This window comes from Podarcis muralis, chromosome 8 (assembly GCF_964188315.1).
Source record: "Podarcis muralis chromosome 8, rPodMur119.hap1.1, whole genome shotgun sequence".
Taxonomy (NCBI): domain Eukaryota; kingdom Metazoa; phylum Chordata; class Lepidosauria; order Squamata; family Lacertidae; genus Podarcis; species Podarcis muralis.
The window spans coordinates 3,763,142-3,789,689 of record NC_135662.1 but is presented as its reverse complement, the minus strand read 5'-3'; the positions used below and the strand labels follow the sequence as shown (position 1 = coordinate 3,789,689).

Here is a 26,548-nt window from a genome sequence, read left to right as displayed (position 1 = left end):
TGGCCGAGGGAGCTGGCATACAGCTTCCGGGTCATGTGGCCATCATGACTAAGCCGCTTCTGGCGAACCAGAGCAGCGCACGGAAACGCCGTTTACCTTCCCGCAGGAGTGGTACCTATATATCTACTTGCACTTCGTGCTTTCGAACTGCTAGATTGGCAGGAGCAGGGACCGAGCAACGGGAGCTCACCCCGTCGCAGGGATTCGAACCGCTGACCTTCTGATCGACAAGTCCTAGGCTCTATGGTTTAACCCACAGCGCCACCTGCGTGGGCCATGGTTAAAGGTAAAGGGACCCCTGACCATTAGGTCCAGTCGCGGACGACCCTGGGGTTGCGGCACTCATCTCACTTTATTGGCCGAGGGAGCCGGCGTACAGCTTCCGGGTCATGTGGCCAACATGACTAAGCCGCTTCTGGCGAACCAGAGCAGCGCACGGAAACACCGTTTACCTTCCCGCCAGAGCAATACCTATTTATCTACTTGCATTGGCGTGCTCTCGAACTGATAGGTTGGCAGGAGCACGGACCGAGCAAGGGGAGCTTACCCCGTCACGGGGATTCAAACCGCCGACCTTCTGATCGGCAAGTCCTAGACTCTGTGGTTTAACCCACAGAAAGCTATAATTTTATTGTTTCATTGACTTTCGAGAAAAAGCAAGCAAAAGGCAACATAATAATGCATAACCTGGAGAAAGCGGAGAGAGACAGTTTTTCTCCCACTCTCCTAACCCTTGAATTCATGGGCATCCAGGGAAGAGGAACGCTGAAAAACTAAGGACCAAAGAAATAACGTACTTCTTGATGCATCCATAGTTAAACTATGGAACTCACTTCCCCATGAAGCACTGATGGCTACCAACTTGGATGGCTTTGAAAAAGAATTAGACATATTAATGGAGGAGAGGGCTACTGATGGCTACTAGGCGCAATGGCTAAACTCAGCCTCCCCATACTTACCAGTGTAACGCGTGCAGAAGCGATCTGTAATAGAACAGTTCACAACAGTGTCACAACCAGAATATTTCGTTTCATTGCAGGTATAACATTCCAGGGAAGAAGCTGCAAGGGAGAAGCAACTTTTTAAAATAAAATAAAACACACACCGTAAAAATGGGGGAGAAATCTGTCTTCGCTAGGACTTTCAAATGAAACAGGCTAAGTACTGGAACTACCTACCGTATTTTTCGCTCCATAAGACGCACTTTTTTCTTCCTAAAAAGCAAGGGGAAATGTCTGTGCGTCTTATGGAGCGAATGCCTCCTTTCTTTTAGCAAATGTTTGTGCCACTGGGGAAGTGGTAATTCTGTATTGATTTGTTTTGGATGTTGCATGTGAGGCCAATAAAGGTTTTACGATACAATACGATGTCCATGGCTACAGCCTGCACCAAAAAAATCATGTATCCACTGTTTCCTGGGGCTGCAATGGTGCAAAAATGTGGTTACAAAGCACAGATCCACATGGATCCTCAGGATCCTTGCATTGGGTCACCCCAAATTCACCGTTAAATCACATGTCTGTGGCCACAGCATGAACCACAAGAGTCATACATCCACTGTTTCATTCAGAATATTTTTTTTCTTGTTTTCCTCCTCTAAAAACTAGGTGTGTCTTATGATCAGGTGCATCTTATGGAGCGAAAAATACTGTGACCAGGGATCCCCAGGTCTCTCCCCAGTAGTTCTCTTAAGAGGGCATCTGAGCAACCAACCATGGGTGGCTGGCTGCTGGGTTAAAGCATGTCCTTGTGCTCCTTTCCAAGATGCCCACAAAAATCACAGAACTGTAGAGTTGGAAGGGAACCCCCAAGGCTCATCTAGTCCAATCTCCTGCAATGCAGGAATCGGGGCCAAAGAATTCTGGACCGAGACCACATAACACCGGTCTTGAAAGACCTACATTGGCTCCCAGTATGTTTCCAAGCACAATTCAAAATGTTGGTGCTGACCTTGAAAGCCCTAAACGGCCTCAGTCCAGTATACCTGAAGGAGCGTCTCCACCCCCATCTTTCTTCCCGGACACTGAGGTCCAGCACCGAGGCCTTCTGGCGGTTCCCTCACTGTGAGAAGCCAAGTTACAGTGAACCAGACAGAGGGCCTTCTCGGTAGTGGCACCCACCCTGTGGAACGCCCTCCCACCAGATGTCAAGGAGAAAAACAACTATCTGACTTTTAGAAGACTTCTGAATGCAGCCCTGTATCAGGAGGTTTTTAACATTTGAAATTGTACTATGTTTTTATATGTGTTGTAAGCGACCCAGAGGGACGCGGGTGGCGCTGTAGGTAAAAGCCTCAGCGCCTAGGGCTTGCCGATCGAAAGGTCGGCGGTTCGAATCCCCGCGGTGGGGTGCGCTCCCGTTGCTCAGTCCCAGCGCCTGCCAACCTAGTAGTTCGAAAGCACCCCCGGGTGCAAGTAGATAAATAGGGACCGCTTACTGGCGGGAAGGTAAACGGCGTTTCCGTGTGCGGCTCTGGCTCGCCAGAGCAGCGATGTCACGCTGGCCACGTGACCCGGAAGTGTCTCCGAACAGCGCTGGCCCCCGGCCTCTTGAGTGAGATGGGCGCACAACCCTAGAGTCTGTCAAGACTGGCCCGTATGGGCAGGGGTACCTTTACCTTAAGCGACCCAGAGTGGTTTGGGAAACCCAGCCAGATGGGCGGGGTATAAATATGTTGTTGTTGTTGTTGACAGATGGCTTCTCCAACCTTAAAAATCTCCAATAATGGACATCCACCACTTTCTGAGCTGGTCGATCCCTCTGTCGAATAGCTGTTACCCTCAGAAAGTTCTTCCCAATGCTTAGTTGAAATGTTCTTTCTTGTAATTTGAATCCATTGATTCAGGTCCTTCCCTCTGGAGCAGCAGAATACAAGCTTGCTCCATCTTCCACGTGAAAAGCCCTTCAGATACTTGAAGGTTGCCATCCTTTCACCTGTCAGTCTTCTCCTCTCCAAGCTAAGGAGGTTGTTCCAGGAGCAAATGACTGTCATGTCAAAGACTCACCCGTTTTAGTCCACAAGATGGCGGTCAACAGTAGGACAGGAAGAACCTTCATCATTTTGCGTCTCCCTCCGCCGCTAGGATGAAGCAGCCTGCCTTGAGGAGTCCCCTTTGGTGCATAAAATCATCACGTCAACAATTAAGCCAGTAAATACAGTGATACCTCTGGTTGTGAATGGGATCCATTCCAGAGCCCCGTTCGCAACATGAGCAGAATGCAACCCGCGTCTGTGCATGCACAGGTCGCGATTCGACGCTTCTGTGCATGCGCATGACGTCATTTTGAAAAAGATTTAACCTGAAGCAAACGCAACAAGAGGGATGACTGTACAGTGGTACCTTTGAAGTTGAACGGAATCCATTCCGGAAGTCCGTTTGACTTCCAAAATTGTTGGAAACCAAGGCACAGTTTCCGATTGGCTGCGGGAAGCAGGTTCCAAAGAACATTCGCAAACCAGAACACTTGCTTCCAGGTTTGCGCCATTCAGGAGCCAAAACGTTCAACTCGCAAAGCGTTCAGGATCCAAGCTACGACTGTACAGTGGTACCTCAGGTTACATACGCTTCAGGTTACAGACTCCGCTAACCCAGAAATAGTACCTCGGGTTAAGAGCTTTGCTTCAGGATGAGAACAGAAATCGTGCTCCAGTGGCACAGCAGCAGCAGGAGGCCCCATTAGCTAAAGTGGTGCTTCAGGTTAAGAACAGTTTCAGGTGAAGAACGGACCTGCAGAACGAATTAAGTACTTAACCTGAGGTACGACTGTACACAGTTCTCTCCTTTGTGATTCATGCAGCCAGGGCGGTTGGAATGCGAAAGGAGATGGTACCATTTAAAAACCTTCTGCTGAGACCAGGATGCTAAGCCAGATGGGACCTGGGTCTAATTCTACCATCAGACCAAAGGCCTATCACATCTTGCAGTGTCAACCGGGGGCCCTTGGGAAACCCAACAATGCAAAAGTGCTCTCTCCCCACTTCTACTCCACCCCCACCCTCCATCAACAGAGATTCAGAAGCTGTGGGATGTGATCCATGAGAGGCAGTCAAGTCCAACATTCCTTGTAATGCTAGAGAAGACATGTGAGGGAATATTTGGTCCAGCCATTCGAAACTTCCTGTTCCTCCTGGCTGGAGCATCCTTCCTTTTGCATGTTATAGATGGTGGGTGTGACCTAACCTGTCCAGGTAACCAAAGGACGAGTCACGCAGCACTCTCTCCCTCTTTTTGACTTCCTTCTTCGTTTGACCAGTTTTTAGCTAGGACTGCTCTGCTATATCTCAGCTAGCAGAAGCACTGGGATTATTCCCCCACATGGAGTAGATCCACACGTACATATTTCTAACTGAATCTGCCTTCCAGAATCCAACTGTGATCTGATGTAAGTAAACTTCGTTTATTGACTTAGAATAAGATTGTGACGTATTTATTCTTTTAAGAGGGATTCAAGGGAACTTACCAGGAACGTACAATTCAATCGGATACAGACTGAATTGTATAATTGCAAGAGGCTCACACGAGCCTGCAACCAACTATCTGCTGTGAATGTAAAAGGGGCATATAACTCTGCAAAGTAAAGGAACTTGCTAACGCAAGTTAGGAAGGATATTAATAAAGAAGATATCCTCTCCTGCCACCCTGAACATTCCCACAGAAGCGTTGCCTTCATCACCGCAGGTGAACGCTGTATCACGTTGCTGCTGCTTCGTTTTACCTGTCCTTATTATGCAGATTCAGTTTCTCTGCAATCCCCCTTTCCCTCTTTTAAAGGTAAAGGGACCCCTGACCATTAGGTACAGTCGTGACCGACTCTGGGGTTGTGGCACTCATCTCGCTTTACTGGCCAAGGGAGCCGGCGTACAGCTTCCAGGTCATGTGACCAGCATGACTAAGCCACTTCTGGCGAACCAGAGCAGCGCACGGAAACACCATTTACCTCCCCGCCGGAATGGTACCTATTTATCTACTTGCGCTGGTGTGCTTTCGAACTGCTAGGTTGGCAGGAGCAGGGACCGAGCAACGGGAGCTCACCCTGTTGCGGGGATTCGAACCGCTGACCTTCTGATCGGCAAGTCCTAGGCTCTGTGGTTTAACCCACAGCGCCACCCGCGTTCCCTCTTTTAGCACACCTTAAATTCCCTCGTCATTCAAAAGTCCGACCACCTCCCTGGCTGTTTTCCTGCTTCTAATGCATCACATTAATTTTTATTATTGGAGATTACCAGTTGCTGCAGACACCAAAAGGGGTGGATATTTCCATCAAGCCCCAAGTTTCCCTGCCAACCCCTGGACAGAGTCGGCGCATAAGAAGTGGGAACAGGCAATTGCATATTCTGAATTAACAGTGGATGCCCGAAAACTACCTTTTAGTCAAACAACAACCCCACCTAGTGGTCCCTTTGATGAGTTCTTCACAGGGACAAATTCTGCTACAGGATATTTCTTTAACGTTCAGAAGTATTCCTTTACAAAAATTGCACAGAATTTTATTCCTTTACAAAATCGCTCTCTTGCGGAAAGAGAAAAGTTCTTCTCGCTCTCTTGAAGACATCCAGTGAAGCTGCATGTTTAGAAGATTCAAGACAGGGAAAAGAAAAGGGCTTAAACTATGGAACTCCCTGCCACCGGAGCACACCCACTAGGGCAGCTTTCAAAGAGGATTGGTCAAAATTGTGGAAGAGAAGGCTTTCAATAGCCACCATCTAAGATGGCTATCCTGTGCCTCCAGTTTTAACAGAAATGCTCCAGGAAGCCTGAATTCTAAGCTGCTGTGACAATTGGATTGAAGGTAGGCTACAAGTTCCAATTAAAAAAAAAGTTGGTATATAATATTACAGTGGTGCCTCGCAAGACGAAATTAATTCGTTCCGCAAGTTTTTTCTTCTTGCGAGTTTTTCGTCTTGCGATGCACGGTTTCCCATAGGAATGCATTGAAAATCAATTAATGCGTTCCAAGGGAAACCGCCTTCAGACCAGGTCCGGGGACAGTCTCTCCCCCGACCTCTTCTGAAGGCTGGGGGGGGGGGGACAAGGGCTTCTGAAGGCTGGGGGGGCGCTGGGGGGGAACAAGGGCTTCGCTGCCGACCCCCAGCATTTTAAAATCTCACCGGGACACGGGGAGATTTTAAAATGCTGGGGGTCGGCAGCGAACGCTTCGCTGATCCCGGGACGGCAGGCAGATCTGCACCGCCATCCAGAGCGGGGCGGGACTTAGCGCCCCGCTCGGGATGGCGGCACAGATCTGCCTGCAATCCCGCGACTGCAGGCAGCTTTGTGCGGCCATCTGGAGCGGGGCGGGACTTCTCTGCTGTCCCGGGGAGATTTTAAAATGCTGGGGGTCGGCAGCGAACGCTTCGCTCCCGCCCGCCAGCATTTTAAGATCGCCCGGGGCAGCGGAGAAGTCTCCGCTGTCCCGGGAAGGCAGGCGGGGGGGAGCAAAGACTTTTGCCCCCCGCCGGCCTTCAGAAGAGGTCCAGGACCTCTTCTGAAGGCCGGCTGTGGGTGAAAGTCTTTGCTCCCGACCGCCAGCAATTTAAAACAGGTCCCCGGAGATTTCCCTATGGGCTTTCGTCTTGCGAAGCAAGCCCATAGGGAAATTCGTCTTGCGAAGCGCCTCCGAAACAGAAAACCCTTTCGTCTTGCAGGTTTTCCGTCTTGCGAGGCATTCGTCTTGCGGGGTACCACTGTATAATATTAAAAGTAGACATCACCTTGCCTACAAAGGTCCGTATAGTAAAAGCTATGGTTTTCCCAGTAGTGATGTATGGAAGTGAGAGCTGGACCATCAAGAAGGCTGATCGCCGAAGAATTGATGCTTTTGAATTATGGTGCTGGAGGAGACTCTTGAGAGTCCCATGGACTGCAAGAAGATCAAACCTCTTAATTCTTAAGGAAATCAGCCCTGAGTGCTCACTGGAAGGACAGATCCTGAAGCTGAGGCTCCAAGACTTTGGCCACCTCAGGAGAAGAGAAGAGTCCCTGGAAAAGACCCTGATGTTGGGAAAGATGGAGGGCACAAGGAGAAGGGGACGACAGAGGACGAGATGGTTGGATAGTGTTTGCGAAGCTACCAGCATGAGTTTAACCAAACTGCGGGAGGCAGTGGAAGACAGAAGTGCCTGGCGTGCTCTGGTCCATGGGATCACGAAGTCTCGGACACGACTAAATAAATATAATATTAAAATGGGTAGCCAGAGATCAACCTACAGGCAGGTTGAAATCCTGCCAGGATTGCCTCTGCTCCCACCCCAGCCGTCTTACCTGTCAGTCAGCCGTGTCTTTTCTCAAGACAGCCACCGCCAACCTGCCCCGGAAGAGGTCTCGGCAGCTAGCGTCCTGCTGGAACCGGGGGGACGGTAAGAAAAGCTCTGCCTGTTCCAACTATGTGTGCGTTTTAGCATCCTGGACAATGAAAGCGCAAGGGGAACAATACCCTCCTGCCATCGTTGCAAGATGCTGAGGCACAGGGGGAGAAGCACAAGGGTGTCACAATGGAGACGGAACTATAGTTGGTGGAATGTTTGGAACGAATGTTGTCAGGAGGCAGCCGACCTCAGTGAGGAAACGTCAGAGGAAAAGATCCTTGATAGATTCTGTTTTTATTTTGACAAATCATCATAAAGAATAAAAATGTGCACCCCAACACTGAGACCATCCCATTGGAACTACCCAACCTCCCAAAATTTCAACACCTCTTGCGATGGTTTGACCCCTTTCCGTTTTTTAACAGTACAAAATTCTACAAACTCCCTCCATTATCTCCTCAAAATCATTTCTCCTGCATATTCCCAGTCTTACCTTAATGGCACATGTTAATTTATCGTCAATAGCTATACCCCACACCTCTTTATACCATTCTTCCATTTTATATTCTGCTTGCCCCTTCCACTTCCTGGCTTATAATACTTTGTGTGGCTGTCAATAAATTTAGAAGCAAGTCCTTCGTAGCCTGCGAACCTTCCACACCCATCGTAAATTGATACTAATACTACTTCTGGACTTTTGGTCAGCCTTAACCCAGTGATTTCTGTTATCTCCTCAAACACCGATAGGTTATATTTATTTACTTTTGTAGACACGAGTGCCTGGCGTGCTCTGGTCCATGGGGTCACGAAGAGTCGGACATGACTAAGCGACTAAACAACAAAGGTTCTCTAAGCCGCTTCCTCATAAAGAAAACATCAAAAGAGTTCTCGGGAACTGTACATGAAAAAGTATAATAAAAAAGCCATTATTAAAATGGCCGCTACTGACCAATGGGCCTTAGGTTGCCGACCCCCGTTCTACTCCCAACTCAAAATGGTTGCAAGTGAGCACAAAACTAGCCCCGCTTCCTTCGTTGCACTACAGCTAAAATGCAAGTTTATAGTCCTCTTTTTTAAAGAACTGAATCAATCTTCTCTACAGTGGACAATCTTGATTGTAAGGCTGACTTCAGCGTGTAGCTTTCCCTCTCTCTTTCACACACACACACACACACACACACACACACACACACACAAGGCAATAGCTGGCAACCATGTTGTGACATTTGGTTGGTCCTAAGATATTGCCAGACCGCAATTTCAAAGTTCTTCCTAATGATCTAGTTGAGATTCCTTCATGGCAAGGAGTTTGAACAGAGGACCCTTGTTGCCTGCGTGTTCCAACTCTACAATTCTGGTTCTATGAAATGTGGGAGATCATGGCTTTTGACACTTGAGGTGTATTATTTTTAGGACCCAATTTATTTTTGTGATTGTTTTCAAAACCATACGTTAATGTTGTAATCCACCCTGGAACCTAAGGGTGAGTAATTAATAACGCAAGTTATTTCAGGAAAACACACGACATGCAACTGGAGGCATGTTGTGACAGGAAAACAGAAGGGGGGAAATGAAGTAAGGTAAAAACCAAAATGTATTTATTAAAGTTCAGAAAGCACAAGAGAACCGTGTGTTGAAAACCCACATAGCTTGCAAAATTGTCTAGACAGTGTTCACTTTTTAATGTAAAATTTTAACAGGCAAAACAAAAACAAAAAAACAAATAACCAAATCCCTGCTCCGAATCCAAACACTTTGTGCATGTCACATTGCTCTTTATGTGAAATGTGACAAGCAAAAAACTGGATCTAAATTCAGAATATACAAAAAGAAAAAGATTTCATCCGAGGGGTTTCCCCCACCCCAGTCAATTTTGCCTCCCGGTGATCCATCAAGCGGAAAACACAGTTTAAGGCCCCTGTTTAAAGCCCCCCATAGGGATTAGGAATGTTTTGTTCAGCGGAGTTTTTGGCTTCTATTTCGTGCAAAATTATTTCCCCAACAAACTGCCAGCTCCTCACCAGGGTGTGCAAAAATCCCAGCAGCCTCAGGGGGGAAGTGTTGCCATACAAAACATCTCATTCCCCCTCCCCCCCACCCCAAAAAATGAGAAGTGAAAAGGTCTCTCTCCTCTTAAGACCAATACAAAGTGCAGAGACACAGATTCATTTGGGTTAAAAAGCAATGGAATTATATGCCATTGAAAAACACATTATTTTGGGGCTTCTCGGCGGAGAAGGCTGAGCGGACTCCTTCTGCGTGCAAAGATTTCTCAAAAAAATCACAGCCTGGGTCCAAAGAGGTAGAAGAAGCTGGCGGCGATCCCAGCAGCCAAGATCAGGTGGTTTGTTTTGACGCTGCTGGCTCCGTTGATGTTGCATAAGAAAGACGAACAGCAGCTGACGGACGTGGCCACGAAGCCAAGGTTGACCCCCATTTGTGGGCAAACCGGAACACAACCTTTGGTGATGGACTGCGACGAATAACCAGCTGGAAGGAAGGAGTTGAGTCAACAGAGGGGATGCCCATCAATAATAATAATAATAATAATAATAATAATAATAATAATAATTTATTTATATCCCGCCCTCCCCAGCCGAAGCCGGGCTCAGAGCGGCCAACAACAGTAAAAGTAACAGTTTACCATATTTTTTGCTCCATAAGACGCAGTTTTCCCCTTCTGAAAAGTAAGGGGAAATGTGTGTGCATCTTATGGAGCGAATGCAGGCGGGAAAAGCCCCCAAGAACTGCACACACGCTCTGCGCGGCTCGTGAAAGGGAGCGCTGAGCAGAGACTGGGATGCATACAGGCTCTGCTCAGCGCTCCCTTTAAAAATTATCTTTTTTCTTGCATTCCCCTTCTAAAAACTAGGTGTGTCTTATAAAGCGAAAAATACGGTGCATAAAATCACAATCAATTGAAATGCATTCTAAAACCAATTCATTCTAAAACCAATTCATAATCAAATTAATGGCAACCATTGGGCTAGAGTTCTGTGAGGATTACCGAAGGAGGGGGTCAGACTGTGCCTTGGCCAAAGGCCTGGTGGAACAGCTCTGTCTTGCAGGCCCTGCGGAAAGATGTCAAGTCCCACAGGGCTCTAGTCTCTTGTGACAGAGCATTCCACCAGATCGGAGCCACAGCCGAAAAGGCCCTGCCTCTGGTTGAGGCCAGCCTAACCTCCCTGTGGCCCGGGACCTCCAAGGTGTTTTTGTTTGAAGACTGTAAGGTCCTCCGTGGGACGTACCAGGAGAGACAGCAAACTGGGTGGGGTAGCTAATAGCAGGGAGGACATAATTGGGATTCAAGATTGGATAGCTGTGCCGTAACCAACAAAACAAATTTCAGGGAACAGGGAAAGATGATAAGGTTCTGCACTCAGGTAGGAAAAACCAGCTGCACTAATATAAGATGGAGGGCACTTGGCTTACTAGCAAGCAGTGCATGTGAAAAGGATCTAGGGTTTTTGGTGGACCACAAGCCTAACATGAGTCCGCAGTGTGATGCAGCAGCAAAAAAAAGTTAGTGCTATCCTAGACTGCATCAATAGAAGCCTAGTGTCTAGATCAAGGGACGTCACAGTCCCACTCTATTTTGTCTTGGACAGACCACACCTGAAGTCCTGGGTCCAGTTCTGGGTGCCACAATTTGAGAAGGATATTGACAAGCTGGAATGTGTGCAGAGGAGGGTGACCAAGATTATGAAGGGTCTGGAATCTAAGCCTTATGAGGAACGGTTGAAGGAGCCGGCTATGTTTAGCCTGGAAAAGAGGAGACTGAGAGGAGAGAGGGTAAAGGTAAAGGGACCCCTGACCATTAGGTCCAGTCGTGGCCAACTCTGGGGTTGTGGTGCTCATCTCACTTTATTGGCCAAGGGAGCCGGCGTACAGCTTCCGGGTCATGAGATCCAGCTCCGAGGGCCTTCTAGCGGTTCCCTCACTGCGAGAAGCAAAGCTACAGGGAACCAGGCAGAGGGCCTTCTCGGTGGTGGCGCCTGCCCTGTGTGAACACCCTCCCAGCAGATGTCAAGGCAATAAATAACTATTTTACTTTTAAAAGACAACTGAAGGCGGCCCTGTTTAGGGAAATTTTTAAGCAGCAGCAGCTTCATTGGGAAAAGGTGGCACCTAGATATTCCATTGTGGTAACCGTAACCCATGTATAAGGTGCCATTTGGCTATTAGAGTGTATATCTGAGTTTCTGACACTGGCTGAACCCCGCTGAAACTGTCACCCCACAACATGTGGGGTCTTGACAGGTAAAAGGTAAAGGACCCCTGGACGGTTAAGTCCAGTCAGATGCGACTATGGGGTGCTAATCTCGCTTTCAGGCCGAGGGAGCTGGGGTTTGTCCACAGACAGCTTTCCGGGTCATGTGGCTGGCAGGATTAAATCGTTTCTGGCACAATGGGTCACTGTGGCTTAAACCAGAGTGCACGGAAACGCCGTTTACCTTCCCTCTGCAGCGATACCTATTTATCTACTCGCACTGGTGTGCTTTCGAACTGCTAGGTTGGCAGGAGCTGGGACAGAGCAAGGGGAGCTCACTCCATCGTGGGGACTCGAACCGCCAATCTTCTGATCAGCAAGCCCAAGAGGCTCCGTGGTTTAGACCCGCGTCCCTTGGACTTGACAGGTTGGCCCATGAGAAGTGGGGACTCCAGCCTGCCAGCCAAAATAAACCAAGACCCCTATCCCAGACTAGACGGGCTTTAAGTCTCCATCGGGAAAGTCTTGCCTATCCATCAAGTGATGAAGGCTGATTGTAGCAAAAGACAGAAAACCCCACAGCCTATTAACCCAAGAATCTCCTTGCCTGGTAAAGCAACCCTAGTGCCCCTATTTTAAAAAACACCTACCCAGTCCTGCACCAACGTAGACAGTGGCACAAGAAGTTTCTGAATCCGAGCAAATCTGCCACCTCCAGCAGCCCCAGTTCGATTCCGCTCCTTCGCAGTACCAGCACACCAGCGACGAAGCTGAAAAACAGTTAAAACCGTCCCCGAAATTAGATGCAACAGTTTCCCACTTCCAACTCGGCCATATCCTCTTGTTGCCAGGGCTTATGTCTGAGTAAGCAAACCCACGATGAAACTGTAGGCCAGGCACAGGCAAACTCTGGCCCTCCAGATGTTTGGGACTACAAATCCCATCATCCCTGACCACTGGTCCTGTTAGCTAGGGATGATGGGAGTTGTAGTCCCAAAACATCTGGAGGGCCAGAGTTTGCCTATGTCTGCTGTAGGCACTTTCACTCATCCCACAACCCACTCAGCTGTTTTGACGTTTATACACCTTTTTAACTTCCCCTTCCAGCCAGAGTGGATTTGATTAAAAATCAAATCGATTTAAATCACTAGTCTGTAAGACTTGATTTAAATCATTATTATTATTATTTTTTACAGAAAGACTCATTCTTGCTGGTATCATTTTAATATTTACAACCAGATGAAGGTTTCGTTTTTGGAAGAATAAATTTTCAGAGTAGTTTTTACAGTTCTATCAAAAATTACTGATTTGGTTATACTATTATAAATACATAGACAGATAATTAGGAAATTACTGTGAGGTTTAACAAGTTAACTTTGCATTTGCACAACTTTTCTGTTGTGCTTTATTGGAAGGAGAAAAATAATCATTTCCTTAATAAGCATCTAAACAGTTTATTTAACTAAAACAATAACATTATAGTATCCACGTTTGCTAACTGATGTGGTTAAACAATTAAAAATAAACAAGAGTTTTAGCACACTTGAAAAACTTAAAACAAATCCTTATTTCCTAATGAATAGCCTTTGGCCTACAATGTAACTTAAATAGAAAACTATCTTTAGGAAGATTTTCCCTCCAAAAGCATTTTTTTAAAAAAATCCAATTTAAATTAGGAAAAATCCAATTTATTTTTATAAAAAAATCATTTGATTTTTACCCACCCTGATTGCCAAAGTATATCACCACAAAAGCACCACTGACACAGAAGCCGTGTTCAAAATTAGCCAGGTGTATTTTGCAACTGGTGTGGGTCCAATTGTGGCTGGTCCCTCCAGTTTTCTTAGGCAGGTAAGAAGAGCTCATTCACTGCATTTTTCTCCAAGCAGTACATGGTTCACCCCTTTCCCACTTAATCCCGCCAACGACCCTGCGAGGAAAGTGAGGAGGCTGTGACTCACTCCAAGGTCCTGCAGAGAGTTTCATAGCGGAGTGGGGATTTGAACCCTGATCTCCCAGCTCCTAGTCCAACACGCTAACCACTACACCACACTGGCTTCCTAGATTACCGTATTTTTCGCTCTATAACACGCACCTGACCATAACACGCACATCGTTTTTAGAGGAGGAAAACAAGGGAAAAAACATTCTGAATGAAACAGTGGATGTATCATTTTTGTGCTTCATGCTGTGGCCACAGACATGTGATCTGATGGTGAATTTGGGGTGACCCAATGCAAAGATCCTGAGAATCCCTGTGGATCCATGCTTTGTAATCACATTTTTGCACCATTGCAGCCCCAGGCAACAGTGGGTGCGTGCTTTTTTTGGTGCAGGCTGTAGCCATGGACATGCTATGTGATCTGATGGTGAATTTGGGGTGACCCAATGCAAAGATCCTGAGGATCCATGTGGATCCATGCTTTTTAACCATGTTTTTGCACCATTGCAGCCCCAGGCAACAGTGGGTGCGTGATTTTTTTGGTGCAGGCTGTAGCCATGGACATGCTATGTGATCTGATGGTGAATTTGGGGTGACCCAATGCAAAGATCCTGAGAATCCCTGTGGATCCATGCTTTGTAACCACATTTTTGCACCATTGCAGCCCCAGGCAACAGTGGGTGCGTGCTTTTTTTGGTGCAGGCTGTAGCCATGGACATGCTATGTGATCTGATGGTGAATTTTGGGTGACCCAATGCAAAGATCCTGAGGATCCATGTGGATCCATGCTTTTTAACCACGTTTTTGCACCATTGCAGCCCCAGGCAACAGTGGGTGCGTGATTTTTTTGGTGCAGGCTGTAGCCATGGACATGCTATGTGATCTGATGGTGAATTTGGGGTGACCCAATGCAAAGATCCTGAGGATCCATGTTGATCTATGCTTTGTAACCACATTTTAAGTGGGGAGCGAAGGAAAAACAAAGAAGGGACATGAGAGGGCAGAGAAGCAGCTGGCTAAGAATGCTGGAGAGGGATTTAACCAGTGGGAGGAAAGAAAGGCAAAAGTTCCCCCCCAAGCCAGCCATCTCTCTCTCTCTCTCTCTCTCTCTCTCTCTCTCTCTCTCTCTCCCTCTCTCTCTCTCTCTCTCTCTCTCTCCCTCCCCCCTCTTTCTCCCTCTCCCTCCCCCACTCTCCCTCTCCCTCCCCCACTCTCTCTCCCTCTCCCCCAGCAGCACCAGAGCACAGAGAGGAATTAGAAAGAGCGACACTCTGCTTGGCTGGAGGGGAGGGGCTTTCCCTGCTCTTTGTTCCGTTTCAGCAATCACAGCAACGAAACAGAGAAGGGTGGGCAGTAAGACCCTGAGGCAGAATGCAGGAAAGCTGCCACTTCCTCTTTTCAGGTTTCCCTTCTCCATGAAGAGCGATTTGACTTTTGCTTGATTTTTTGGCTCCAGGGAACACACATTCGCTCTATAACACGCACAGACATTTCCCCTTCCTTTTTAGGAGAAAAAATCTGCGTGTTATAGAGCGAAAAATACGGTATGTCTGCCAAGGGGCAGCTCTATAAATTAAGTAGGTAGATAAAAATGGGGGGGGGGGCAAAATGCCACTGAAATATTTTCCTTGAATCTTGAGTTTTATTCTAGATTTGATGTTTTAACGTAATGCGAACTACTTTGGAGATTTTTTTCCCCCTTTAAAATCTGGCATAGAAATGAAATGAACAATAACAACCATTTCCTTTGGGGTGAAAAATGGTGCCCTAGACCAGGGGTAGACCAGTGTAAAGTAAGCAGCACATAAGCGGCACACAAAACATTCTACGTTCCAAATCTTATATTAATAATCCAAAAATTGAGAGAGCTGTGTACAAGATCTACTACAGAAGCCACAAACAGAAAACTCATTCAAATTGTGTCCAAAAGGAAGATTCAGTCTTTAAAGTTCCTTTAGCCAGGCTCCTGTAGATATCAACAAAGGTAAGTTTGATCAAACGAAGTGTTGGTGATGTTGCGCACAAGAGTTAGACAGGGTGCCGGCGTTTGTTACCTGTTTCTCCCACACCAGCTGGAAATGTCAAGAATTGCACCTGAGGCCTTCTGCATTCAAGGCAGATGCCCTGCCTCTAAACCAGGGGTAGGCAAACTAAGGGCTGGGGGCTGGATCCGGCCCAATCGCCTTCTCAATCCGGCCTGCGTACGGTCCGGGAAGTGTTTTTACACGAGTAGAATGTGCCCTTTTATTTAAAATCCATCTCTGGGTTATTTGTGGGGCACAGGAATTCGTTCATTTCCCCCCAAAAAATATAGTCCGGGCCCCCCACATGGTCTGAGGGACAGTGGACCAGCCCACGGCTGGAAAAGGTTGCCGACCCCTGCCCTAGACCTTCTACTGTGGTGGCAAAAATCTGCAGTGGGGAAACAAAGGTAAGGGGAGGGGGGAACCCCTCAAACCACCCCATTAGTAACTCAATGGTATGGAAAGTTGAGAGACTTGGAGGGGGGGGCAGAATGGAGTGGCTGGACCAGGTAGACAGAGAATATACAGTGGTGCCTCGCAAGACGAAATTAATTCGTTCCGCGAGTTTTGTCGTCTTGCGGTTTTTTTCGTCTTGCGAAGCACAGTGTCGGGAAAGTTTTGGAAAAGCTTCAAAAATCACCAAAGTCTTTAAAAACTTCAAAAAAGGCTACCACACCGCGTTCTATGAGTTGCTCCTCGAAGTCAAGTCGCAACTGTATTAACGGTGTTAAGAAAAAGGAAACAAACTTGCAAGACGTTTCCGTTCTTGTGAAGCAAGCCCATAGGGAAAATCGTCTTGCGAAGCAGCGAGTTTTTTGTCTTGCGAGGCATTCGTCTTGTGAGGTACCACTGTAGGTACCAGGCTTTGGCAACCTGGTGCCCCCCAGATACTGTAGACTGCTAGCATGGGCAGGGATGATGAGAGGAATTTCAGCAACATCTGGCAGGCAGCTCAGCTGCTGCTTCTGTGTTTTCCACCCCCATCCAGTAGACGATTATAAAGGTAAAGACATCACCTTGCCAGCAAAGGTCCGTATAGTTCAAGCTATGGTTTCCCCAGTAGTGATGTATGGAAGTGAGAGCTGGACCATAAAGAAGGCTGAGCGCCAAAGAATGGATGCTTTTGAATTCTGGTGCTGGAGGAGACTCTTGAGAGTCCCATGGACTGCAAGATCATCAAACTGATCCAGGAGACAGTGGAAGACAGGAGCTTCTGGTATGCTCTGGTCCATGGGGTCACGAAGAGTCGGACACGACTAAACAACTACCGTATTTTTCGCACCATAGGACGCACTTTTTCCCTCCTAAAAAGCAAGGGAAAATGTGTGTTCGTCCTATGGAGCGAATGCAGGCTTTCGCTGAAGCCTGGAGAGTGAGAGGGGTCGGTGCGCACCGACCCCTCTCGCTCTCCAGGCTTCAGGAAGCTATCCGCTAGCCGCGGCTAGCGGAGCGCTGCGTTAATCCCGAAGCTTGGGGCGCGCGGAGCTCAGCGCGCCCCAAGCTTCTGGGTGCCGGCAAGGTCTCGCTAGCCCTGGGAGAGCCCCGCGACGTTGCGTGGCTCTCCCAGGGCTAGCGAAGCGCCGCGCTAATCCCGAAGCTTGGGGCGCGCGGAGCTCAGCGCGCCCCAAGCTTCTGGGTGCCGGCAAGGTCTCGCTAGCCCTGGGAGAGCCCCGTGACGTTGCGTGGCTCTCCCAGGGCTAGCGAAGCGCCGCGCTAATCCCGAAGCTTGGGGCGCGCGGAGCTCAGCGCGCCCCAAGCTTCTGGGTGCCGGCAAGGTCTCGCTAGCCCTGGGAGAGCCCCGCGACGTTGCGTGGCTCTCCCAGGGCTAGCGAAGCGCTGCGCTAATCCCGAAGCTTGGGGCGCGCGGAGCTCAGCGCGCCCCAAGCTTCTGGGTGCCGGCAAGGTCTCGCTAGCCCTGGGAGAGCCCTGCAACGTTGCGTGGCTCTCCCAGGGCTAGCGAAGCGCCGCGCTAATCCCGAAGCTTGGGGCGCGCGGAGCTCAGCGCGCCCCAAGCTTCTGGGTGCCGGCAAGGTCTCGCTAGCCCTGGGAGAGCCCCGCGACGTTGCGTGGCTCTCCCAGGGCTAGCGAAGCGCTGCGCTAATCCTGAAGCTTGGGACGCGCGGAGGTCAGCGCGCCCCAAGCTTCTGGGTGCCGGCAAGGTCTCGCTAGCCCTGGGAGAGCCCCGCGACGTTGCGTAGCTTGGGGCTTCGGGATTAGCGCTCCGCTAGCCGTGTCTAGGCTGCGGATAGCAGCCTGCTTCCCGGAGCGCCGGGCGCCCTGAAAGCAGAGCTCCAGGCGCTTCGGGAACACATCCGCAGCGTGGGGAGGCTTGCAGGAGTTCCCCACAGGGCTCCCCACGCTGCGGATAGCAGCCTGCTGCCTGGCGGGTGGGGCGCCCTGAAGCAGAGCGCCCCTCGCGCCAGGCAGACATCCGCAGAGTGGGGAGGCTTGCAGGAGTTCCCCACAGGGCTCCCCACGCTGCGGATAGCAGCCTGCTGCCTGGCGGGTGGGGCGCCCTGAAGCAGAGCACCCCTCGCGCCAGGCATACATCCGCAGAGTGGGGAGCCTTGCAGGAGTTTTTTCCTTTATTTCCCCCCAAAAAATTTTTTCCTTTATTTCCCCCCCAAAAAACTAGGTGCGTCCTATGGTCCGGTGCGTCCAATCGTGCGAAAAATACGGTAAACAACAACAACGGGACCCCAGACCATTAGGTCCAGTCGTGGAGGACTCTGGGGTTGCGGCGCTCATCTCGCTTTACTGGCCGAGGAAGCCGGCATACAGCTTCCGGGTCTTGTGGCCAGCATGACTAAGCCGCTTCTGGCGAACCAGAGCAACGCACAGACACACCGTTTATCTTCCCCGCCAGAGCAGTACCTATTTATCTACTTGCACTTTGACGTGCTTTTGAACTGCTAGGTGGGCAGGAACAGGGACCGAGCAACGGGAGCTCACTCCGTTGCGGGGATTCAAACAGCCGACCTTCTGATTGGCAAGTCCTAAGCTCTGTGGTTTAACCCACAGCGCCACCCGTGTCCCAGTAAACTATTATATTTCCCCTTTATTTCCTCCCAGTTCTGCTAAACTGTCTCAGGACAAGAAGATGTGCGGCATGTGACTGGAGTCCAAAACTACGCCCCATGCGCCATCAAGCTCTGACGTTCTTTACACACCAGTGCTTTCCTCTTGTTTCACTTTCTCTCTCTCTCCCTCTCCCTCTCCCTCTCTCTCTCTCTCTCTCTCTCACACACACACACACACACACACACACACACACACACACACTGTTTTACAACGAAAACTACTCTTTTTACATCCTCAATATATCAATGACTTCCCTTCTTTTCTTTCCATGGTTCCTTTTAGCAAGCCTACTCAAGATTTAAATACCGTCTGTGAATCACTTTCCTAATCACAGATCAAAATTAAGAGACCTGAAGCTCTGGGCACCCTTGGAAGGAACGGTGGGTCTTAATCTCAAATTAATGTCATAGGGAACCTGGCGTTCCTCAATGAGCAGGTAAGTGATGGTAGGTAAATGAAGGTAAAGGGACCCCTGACCATTAGGTCCAGTCGTGACCAACTCTGGGGTTGCGGCGCTCATCTCGCTTTACTGGCCGAGGGAGCCGGCGTACAGCTTCCAGGTCATGTGGCCAGGAGGACTAAGCCGCTTCTGGCGAACCAGAGCAGCGCACAGAAACGCCGTTTACCTTCCCACTGGAGTGGTACCTATTTATCTACTTGCACTTTGATGTGCTTTCGAACTGCTAGGTTGGCAGGAGCAGGGACCGAGCAACGGGAGCTCACCCCATTGCAGGGATTCGAACCGCCGACCTTCTGCTCGGCAAGTCCTAGGCTCTGTGGTTTAACCCACAGCACCACCCGCGTCCTTGATGGTAGGTAATCTCCCCCAATAAACAGCTGGATCCCCATCTTCATCCCCTTTGCCTGGTTAAGGAATGCAGTTTCCAAAAGGACTCCCTCTGCCTTCTGTGTAAACCGAGAGAGGCGGGCTTGCCAGGACCTGAAAATAAAATAAATACAGAATACTTCCATTGTTCACCAGAGGAACCAGATTCCTCTTGAGATACAACTCTGCAGCTGTTCATTCAATTACGGAGCATAGGAATGTAAGCAGAGCCTGCTGGATCCGGCCACTGCCCCCTCCTCGACTGCAGCATCCTGTTCTCACAGTGGCCAAGAAGTTGCCTGTGGAAAAACCTTCAAGCAGGTTGGATCCATATCCTGCTAGCCATCCATATCCTCTCCGCCAGGAAGGACCAGAATGACTGTAGGACTACAGGTAATTGGGTTATTCGAATGCAAAAGCTTTTTAACAGCAGGAAAAGGCAGGTCAGAGCTTCTGGCATGTACAGGCAGGCTTGGTTTTCATGCTCTCTGGGTTTTTTACAATGCTGTTTTGAATAAGGCATAAATCACTTGGGGGATGGGGAAGGCATATTCACTGAGAGGGAAAGGGATGGTGCCAGCAGCCCAAAAAGGATCAGCAGAATTTTACCCGTCGCAAAGGACTAGCTGGGACAGGCACTGAGCCACATAATCCTGGAACCGGCATTCCAGGAAGAAGAAAAAAAAACCATAAATGTTTCCGCTCTAAAATATTCCTCTGATACATCTCTGGCACATCCGTTTAATTCAGTGACGGACTACAATTCCCAGCATCCCTGACCGCTGGTCCTGTTAGCTAGGGATCATGGGAGTTGTAGTCCCAAAACAGCTGGAGGGCATCCCTTCCCATTCCGTACCATCCCAGCTTTTACATCATCCCGGAAAAATTCCACAGCACCACACAATGGGAGCGACCACAAAACCCAGAGTTTTCTTCCAAGAGCCGCTGGCAAAGCTCCAGACCCTCAGACAAAGACCTCGTGGACTGCTTCCCCCTTCCCCCATCCCTGGATTTTTTTGGCCACCTTCTCTTCCCGGCCCTGATCCCATGCACGCGAGAGTTTACAGAAAGATAAAGCAATAAAAATCAAGAAAAAGCCACATCCATACTTTTAAATTTTGTATGTTTCAAAAGAATACATCAGATTAAAATTAACTCAGCCCCTTCTCCATACAAAAATGACATTCCAGGAGTGCCACCATGGGGGGGGGGGGGAGTTCCTGGTGCCATTCCCAGCAGCCGCCCCTCCCCCGACTCTTGCAAAGCCCTTGTACCGAGAACGTCTCTGAGCATGTGCTGAGTGCCTCCCTGCTCATCACCACAGGTAGACTTGTCTGACGTCAGAGGGGGCTTTTCCTGCCTAATCTTTTGGCTTCCTGCCCAATCCGCATCCCACCCTTCCTCCCCAACTCTGGTCTGCAGGATCCTAACCCACCACTCTAACCACTACGCCACACTGTTTGAAGCGCACATTGACTCGAAAGCAGACCCAGGTGCGCCCGATGGGCCTCCTTTCTCATTTAACGCGTGCACAGAACCGCATGGCAATCCCAGGCAAATGGGGTCAGGGCGGCACCCTTAGGATTGAGCGCAACCCTAAGCCACGCCTACCCAGAAGAAATGCCTGTTCAATCCAGCGGCGCTTCCTCCCAGAGGTTTAGGATCGCGGCGTACGTTGCGCTCTTTTAAGGCGGAAAGAGCCCCTGCAACGCCCATTTTTGCAAACCAGACGCAGGGCAGCCGCAAAAGCAGGCTATCCTCCCCCTCGCTTTGCAGAGATAAAAGCTAACGGGCATCCTTAAAAACAACCTAAATTGATATTGGGCGGGGAGACGGGGGGAGAAAAACTTAATTTTGTATGGGGGGGGGTCAGAAACCCTAAACGCGTCCTGTCTCGTGAAAATGCAGAGGCCTCACCTCTTTGCACGCAGAGACAGGCGGCCAGCAGGATTGCAAAAGACGCCTTCATCTTGGATGCAGTCTTATCCGCGCTTCCTTTTTTTCCCTTATCTTTTTTGCAAAGACGGATCCCACCTCCGGGGTGGAGGAGCGGCGAAAACTCTTGCGCTGGGTTGCAAAAATAAAAAATGAAAACAGCGGACCAAGCGACGGCTCTGTCTTGCAGCAGCTGCCCAGCGCGCAACAATTTAGGCGCAAGCTGCTTATAAACCGCCGGAGGGGCCGGATGAGATCAACCCACGTGTAGCTTCTCCTCAAATCCAAGGCGGAGGCTGCAAAGCTTTTTTCTAATTTTGTTGTTCCTCCCCAAACCCACCTCCTGGGCTTCGCATCTCTCTTTCGTTTCTTGCTACCGAGGTGCCCTTTCACCAGAAACGAAAGCTTTCCAAAATGCGCCCTGGGAGCAGTGCCGGATTTACGCATGAGTTATGATAATAATAATTTATTATTTATTCCCCAGCCACTCTGGTCTGCTTCCAACAGAACACTAAAATACAATAACCTAAACAAGCTATAGCTTAGGGCCCCACTCTCTTGGGGGCCAAAAAAATTAAAGGAGGGGGGACTGGATGTACATTTCCAAAATATAAGATTAAAAAACAAAATAAAACCTGCAACGGTGTTTTGTGTTGTGTAGACAGACACCTATGTCATGGGTAGGCAAACTAAGGCCCGGGGGCCGGATCCAGCCCAATCGCCTTCAATCTGGCCCACGGACGGTCCAGGAATCAGCATGTTTTTACACGAGTAGAATGTGTCCTTTTATTTAAAATGCATCTCTGGGTTATTTGTGGGACATAGGAATTCGTTCATTTCCCCCCTAAAATATAGTCCAGCCCCCCACAAGGTCTGAGGGACATTGGACCAGCCCCCTGCTGAAAAAGTTTGCTGACCCCTGATGTAAGTCACGGGACCCGTCTGCTAGACTACTCCCTAAAATATCACATATAAAGGGCCCTATTACTTTCAGTAGCTTAAAGGTAAAGGTTCCCCTGCCCGTACGGGCCAGTCATGTCCAACTCTAGGGTTGCGCGCCCATCTCGCTTAAGAGGCTGGGGGCCAGCGCTGTCCAAGGACACTTCCGGGTCACGTGGCCAGCATGACGAAGCTGCTCTGGCGAGCCTGAACCAGCGCAGCACATGGAAACGCCGTTTACCTTCCCGCTATAAAGCGGTCCCTATTTATCTACTTGCACTTAAGAGTACTTTCGAACTGCTAGGTGGGCAGGAGCTGGGACCGAACGATGGGAGCTCACCCCGCCGCGGGGATTCGAACCGCCGACCATGCGATCGGCAAGTCCTAGGCGCTGAGGTTTTACCCACAGCGCCACCCAAGTCCCTTCAGTAGCTTAGGGCCTCATCAAACCTAAAACCAGCCCTACCTGGGAGATGCTATGGGGAAGCAAGCAACGCCCTATCTGGGGGGCGAAGAGCATCTGGTCCAAATCGGGACTGGAGATCAGAAATGCTTTAGCCTTTCGGAGTGGTTATAAAAACCCTTCTTACATAAGTGTTGAATATTACTTGAACAAATATTGGCTGCAATATTCCAAGTTTCCTTTGAATACTTATTCTGAAGGTGTTGATACTGATTTGCCACTGATTACTTAATCTTAATGGAGGGACCCTGGTGGCGCTGTGGTCTAAACCACAGAGCCTAGGACTTGCCGATCAGAAGGTCAGCGGTTCGAATCCCCGCGACGGGGTGAGCTCCTGTTGCTCAGTCCCTGCTCCTGCCAACCTAGCAGTTTGAAAGCACGTCAAGGTGCAAGCAGATAAATAGGTACCACTCCAGCGGGAAGGTAAACGGCGTTTCCGTGCACTGCTCTGGTTCGCCAGAAGTGGTTTAGTCATGCTGGCCACATGACCCAGAAGCTGTACGCCAGCTCCCTCGGCCAATAAAGTGCGATGAGCACTGCAACCCCAGAGTCGGCCACGACTGGACCTAATGGTCAGGGGTCCCTTTACCTTTACCTTTACTTAATCTTAATGATATGGGAGAAAAGCGATATGTAATAAGAAACAAAATAGTTGTTGAGGGATTGCTTTTGTTTTTACATTTTTGGAATGACTGTTTAAATGTCGATGTTGCTGCAAGTGCCAGACCTCTCCAAATTCCTGGATCCAGTAAGTATTAGAATTTAATTGAGACTTGGGGTGTTAAGCTGAGTGCCAGGCACTGCAATTCTCTGGATCCAGCAAGTGTTAAAACCTAATCAAGTCAGGCTAGCCTAGTGAGGGTCAAGAGAACAAAGGAAGGGTTCTGTGGAAGAGGCAAATAGCAAGGAGGACAAAAGTGAGAATTGAGGGGTTATGTGAGCTATATAGTGGAGTAGGAGAGCTGAAAATAAGGCCAATATAGTTTATTGATTTTATTCATTTATTAAAGGTAAAGGTAAAGGTACCCCTGCCCGTACGGGCCAGTCTTGCCAGACTCTAGGGTTGTGCGCTCATCTCACTCTAGAGACCGGGGGCCAGCGCTGTCCGCAGACACTTCCGGGTCACGTGGCCAGCGTGACAAAGCTGCATCTGGCGAGCCAGCGCAGCACACGGAAACGCCGTTTACCTTCCCGCTAGTAAGCGGTCCCTATTTATCTACTTGCACCCGGGGGTGCTTTCGAACTGCTAGGTTGGCAGGCGCTGGGACTGAGCAACGGGAGCGCACCCCGCCGTGGAGATTCGAACTGCCGACCTTTCGATCGGCAAGTTCTAGGCGCTGAGGCTTTTACCCACAGCGCCACCCGCGTCCCAATTCATTTATTAGATGTATATATATTTCACAAGATTCAAGGACAATCAAAGAAACATTTAAACATTTCAGTGTAGTGTAGTATATTTTTATTATTTATTTATTTATTTATTTATTTATTTATTTATTATTATTATTATTATTATTATTATTATTATTATTAGCTATATAACTTGAAACAATATCTATGCCTCTCTTCAAGAGCATTGGCTATTTTCTTTTCCCCCCCCCCAATAATTTTTATTAAGTTTTATACAATTATAACACATACTGCAACAAACTTTGCACAACCAAAAAAAAAAAAAACCCAAAACTAAAACTGAAAAAGAAAAAGAAAAATAAGAAAAAGAGGGGGGGGAATACATCTATAAAAAAATAACAGCAAACAGATAAACAACACAAACAAACTTAATTATTTAAAAATCCACCCTTATAAACATGTTACTTGACTTCCTCTAATCCTCTCTTCTGAGTTTCCTTGTATCTGAATGTAGTTATCTTGGTGTTGATGGAAGAGATGAGTAATTGTTTTGTCTCAAATTAGAACAAATATAAATGAGATTACCCATAAAAGGAAGCTCATGCCTCTCACTGCGTTTGTATACATGCTAGAGGTACATATGTAAGAAGCTTGTTTGTGATTATATTTTGGGGGTGATTCTCACGTAGCTGGATTGTTTTATACTTTCTGGATGTTCCACGATCGTATTACAAAGTAGAATCATAGAATCATAGAGTTGGAATAGACCACAAGGGCCATCGAGTCCAACCCCCTGCCAAGCAGGAAACACCATCAGAGCACTCCTGACATACGGTTGTCAAGCCTCTGCTTAAAGACCTCCAAAGGAGGAGACTCCACCACACTCCTTGGCAGCAAATTCCACTGTCAAACAGCTCTTACTGTCAGGAAGTTCTTCCTAATGTTTAGGTGGAATCTTCTTTCTTGTAGTTTGGATCCATTGCTCCGTGTCCGCTTCTCTGGAGCAGCAGAAAACAACCTTTCTCCCTCCTCTATGTGACATCCTTTTATATATTTGAACATGGCTATCATATCACGCCTTAAGCTCCTCTTCTCCAGGCTAAACATGCCCAGCTCCCTTAGCCGTTCCTCATAAGGCATCGTTTCCAGGCCTTTGACCATTTTGGTTGCCCTCCTCTGGACACGTTCCAGTTTGTCAGTGTCCTTCTTGAACTGTGGTGCCCAGAACCGGACACAGTACTCCAGGTGAGGTCTGACCAGAGCAGAATACAGTGGCACTATTACTTCCCTTGATCTAGATGCTATACTCCTATTGATGCAGCCCAGAATTGCATTGGCTTTTTTAGCTGCCACAAGTAGTTGTGTTCTATGTTATAAATCAAGCACTGTTAAGAGTTGGGGTATTTCGCCCCCAATGCATTTCTTTCCACGCTAAAAAAGTGGATGTTGTTTGCTTTCTGGGAAACTGATGCAACCCTGCAAACAGGGCCGTCTTAAGCAAATACGACGCCGGGGTGCAAATATCCGCCCCCCCCCACACCCCAGTTGCCCAGAGTTGTTGACCTTTCTTTAGGGGAAGAAAACTCAACATTGTTGATCTTTTTTAAGGAAAAGTTCCCCAGAGCTGTCAACCTTTTTTTAGCGAACTGACACCACGCTTATCTCTACTCAGGACAAGAAAACAGGAAACAGGTGCCTGGGGCCGCAAAGAGAAAGGAAACTGACAATGTGGTGAGTGGGATTAAAATCCACACTCACACGTGGACGGTCCGGGAATCAGCGTGTTTTTAGAATGAGTAGAATGTGCGCTTTTATTTAAAATGCACCTCTGGGTTATTTGTGGGGCTTGCCTGGTGTTTTTACATGAGTAGAATGTGTCCTTTTATTTAAAATGCATCTCCGGGTTACAGTGGTGCCTCGCAAGACGAAATTAATTCATTCCGCGAGTTTTTTCGTCTTGCGATTTTTTTCGTCTTGCGAAGCACGGTTTCGGAAAAGTTTTGGAAAAGCTTCAAAAATCACCAAAGTCTTCAAAAACCTCAAAAAAGGCTACCACACCGCGTGCTATGAGTTGCTCCTCGAAGTCAAGTCGCAACTGTATTAACGGTGTTAAGAAAAAGGAAACAAACTTGCAAGACGTTTCCGTCTTGCGAAGCAAGCCCATAGGGAAAATTGTCTTGTGAAGCAGCTCAAAAAACAAAAAACCCTTTCGTCTTGCAAGTTTTCCGTCTTGCGAGGCATTCGTCTTGCGAGATACCAGTTCTGTGATTCTAAGCGCATGCACACACACACACACACACACACACACACACAAACACACACACAGTTTGCAATCATGACCTAGAGATCTTGCTTTTCATCTCTTGCAGTCCTTTGATATTGTTATTGGAGGGGATTGGAGAACTGCCTAAGCAAGCTCCTTTGCAGAGGAAGACCAGGGGGGACCACATTCAGTGCTGTGCCTCCCTTCAA

The 26,548-nt window shown here is 48.5% G+C and overlaps 1 protein-coding gene across 1 annotated transcript; it reads right to left on the bottom strand.

Moving 5' to 3' along the window:
• Window positions 1-8,882: 8,882 nt before the first annotated feature.
• LOC114600204 (lymphocyte antigen 6E-like) lies at window positions 8,883-21,577 on the bottom strand. Its single transcript, XM_028736048.2, has 3 exons — window positions 21,307-21,577; window positions 12,167-12,286; window positions 8,883-9,796 (listed from the first exon to the last, which is right to left on the bottom strand). Exons 1-3 carry the CDS (start codon window positions 21,356-21,358, stop codon window positions 9,588-9,590), a joined length of 381 nt encoding a protein of 126 aa, XP_028591881.1. The 5' UTR covers window positions 21,359-21,577; the 3' UTR covers window positions 8,883-9,587.
• Between the last annotated feature and the right edge of the window lie 4,971 nt (window positions 21,578-26,548).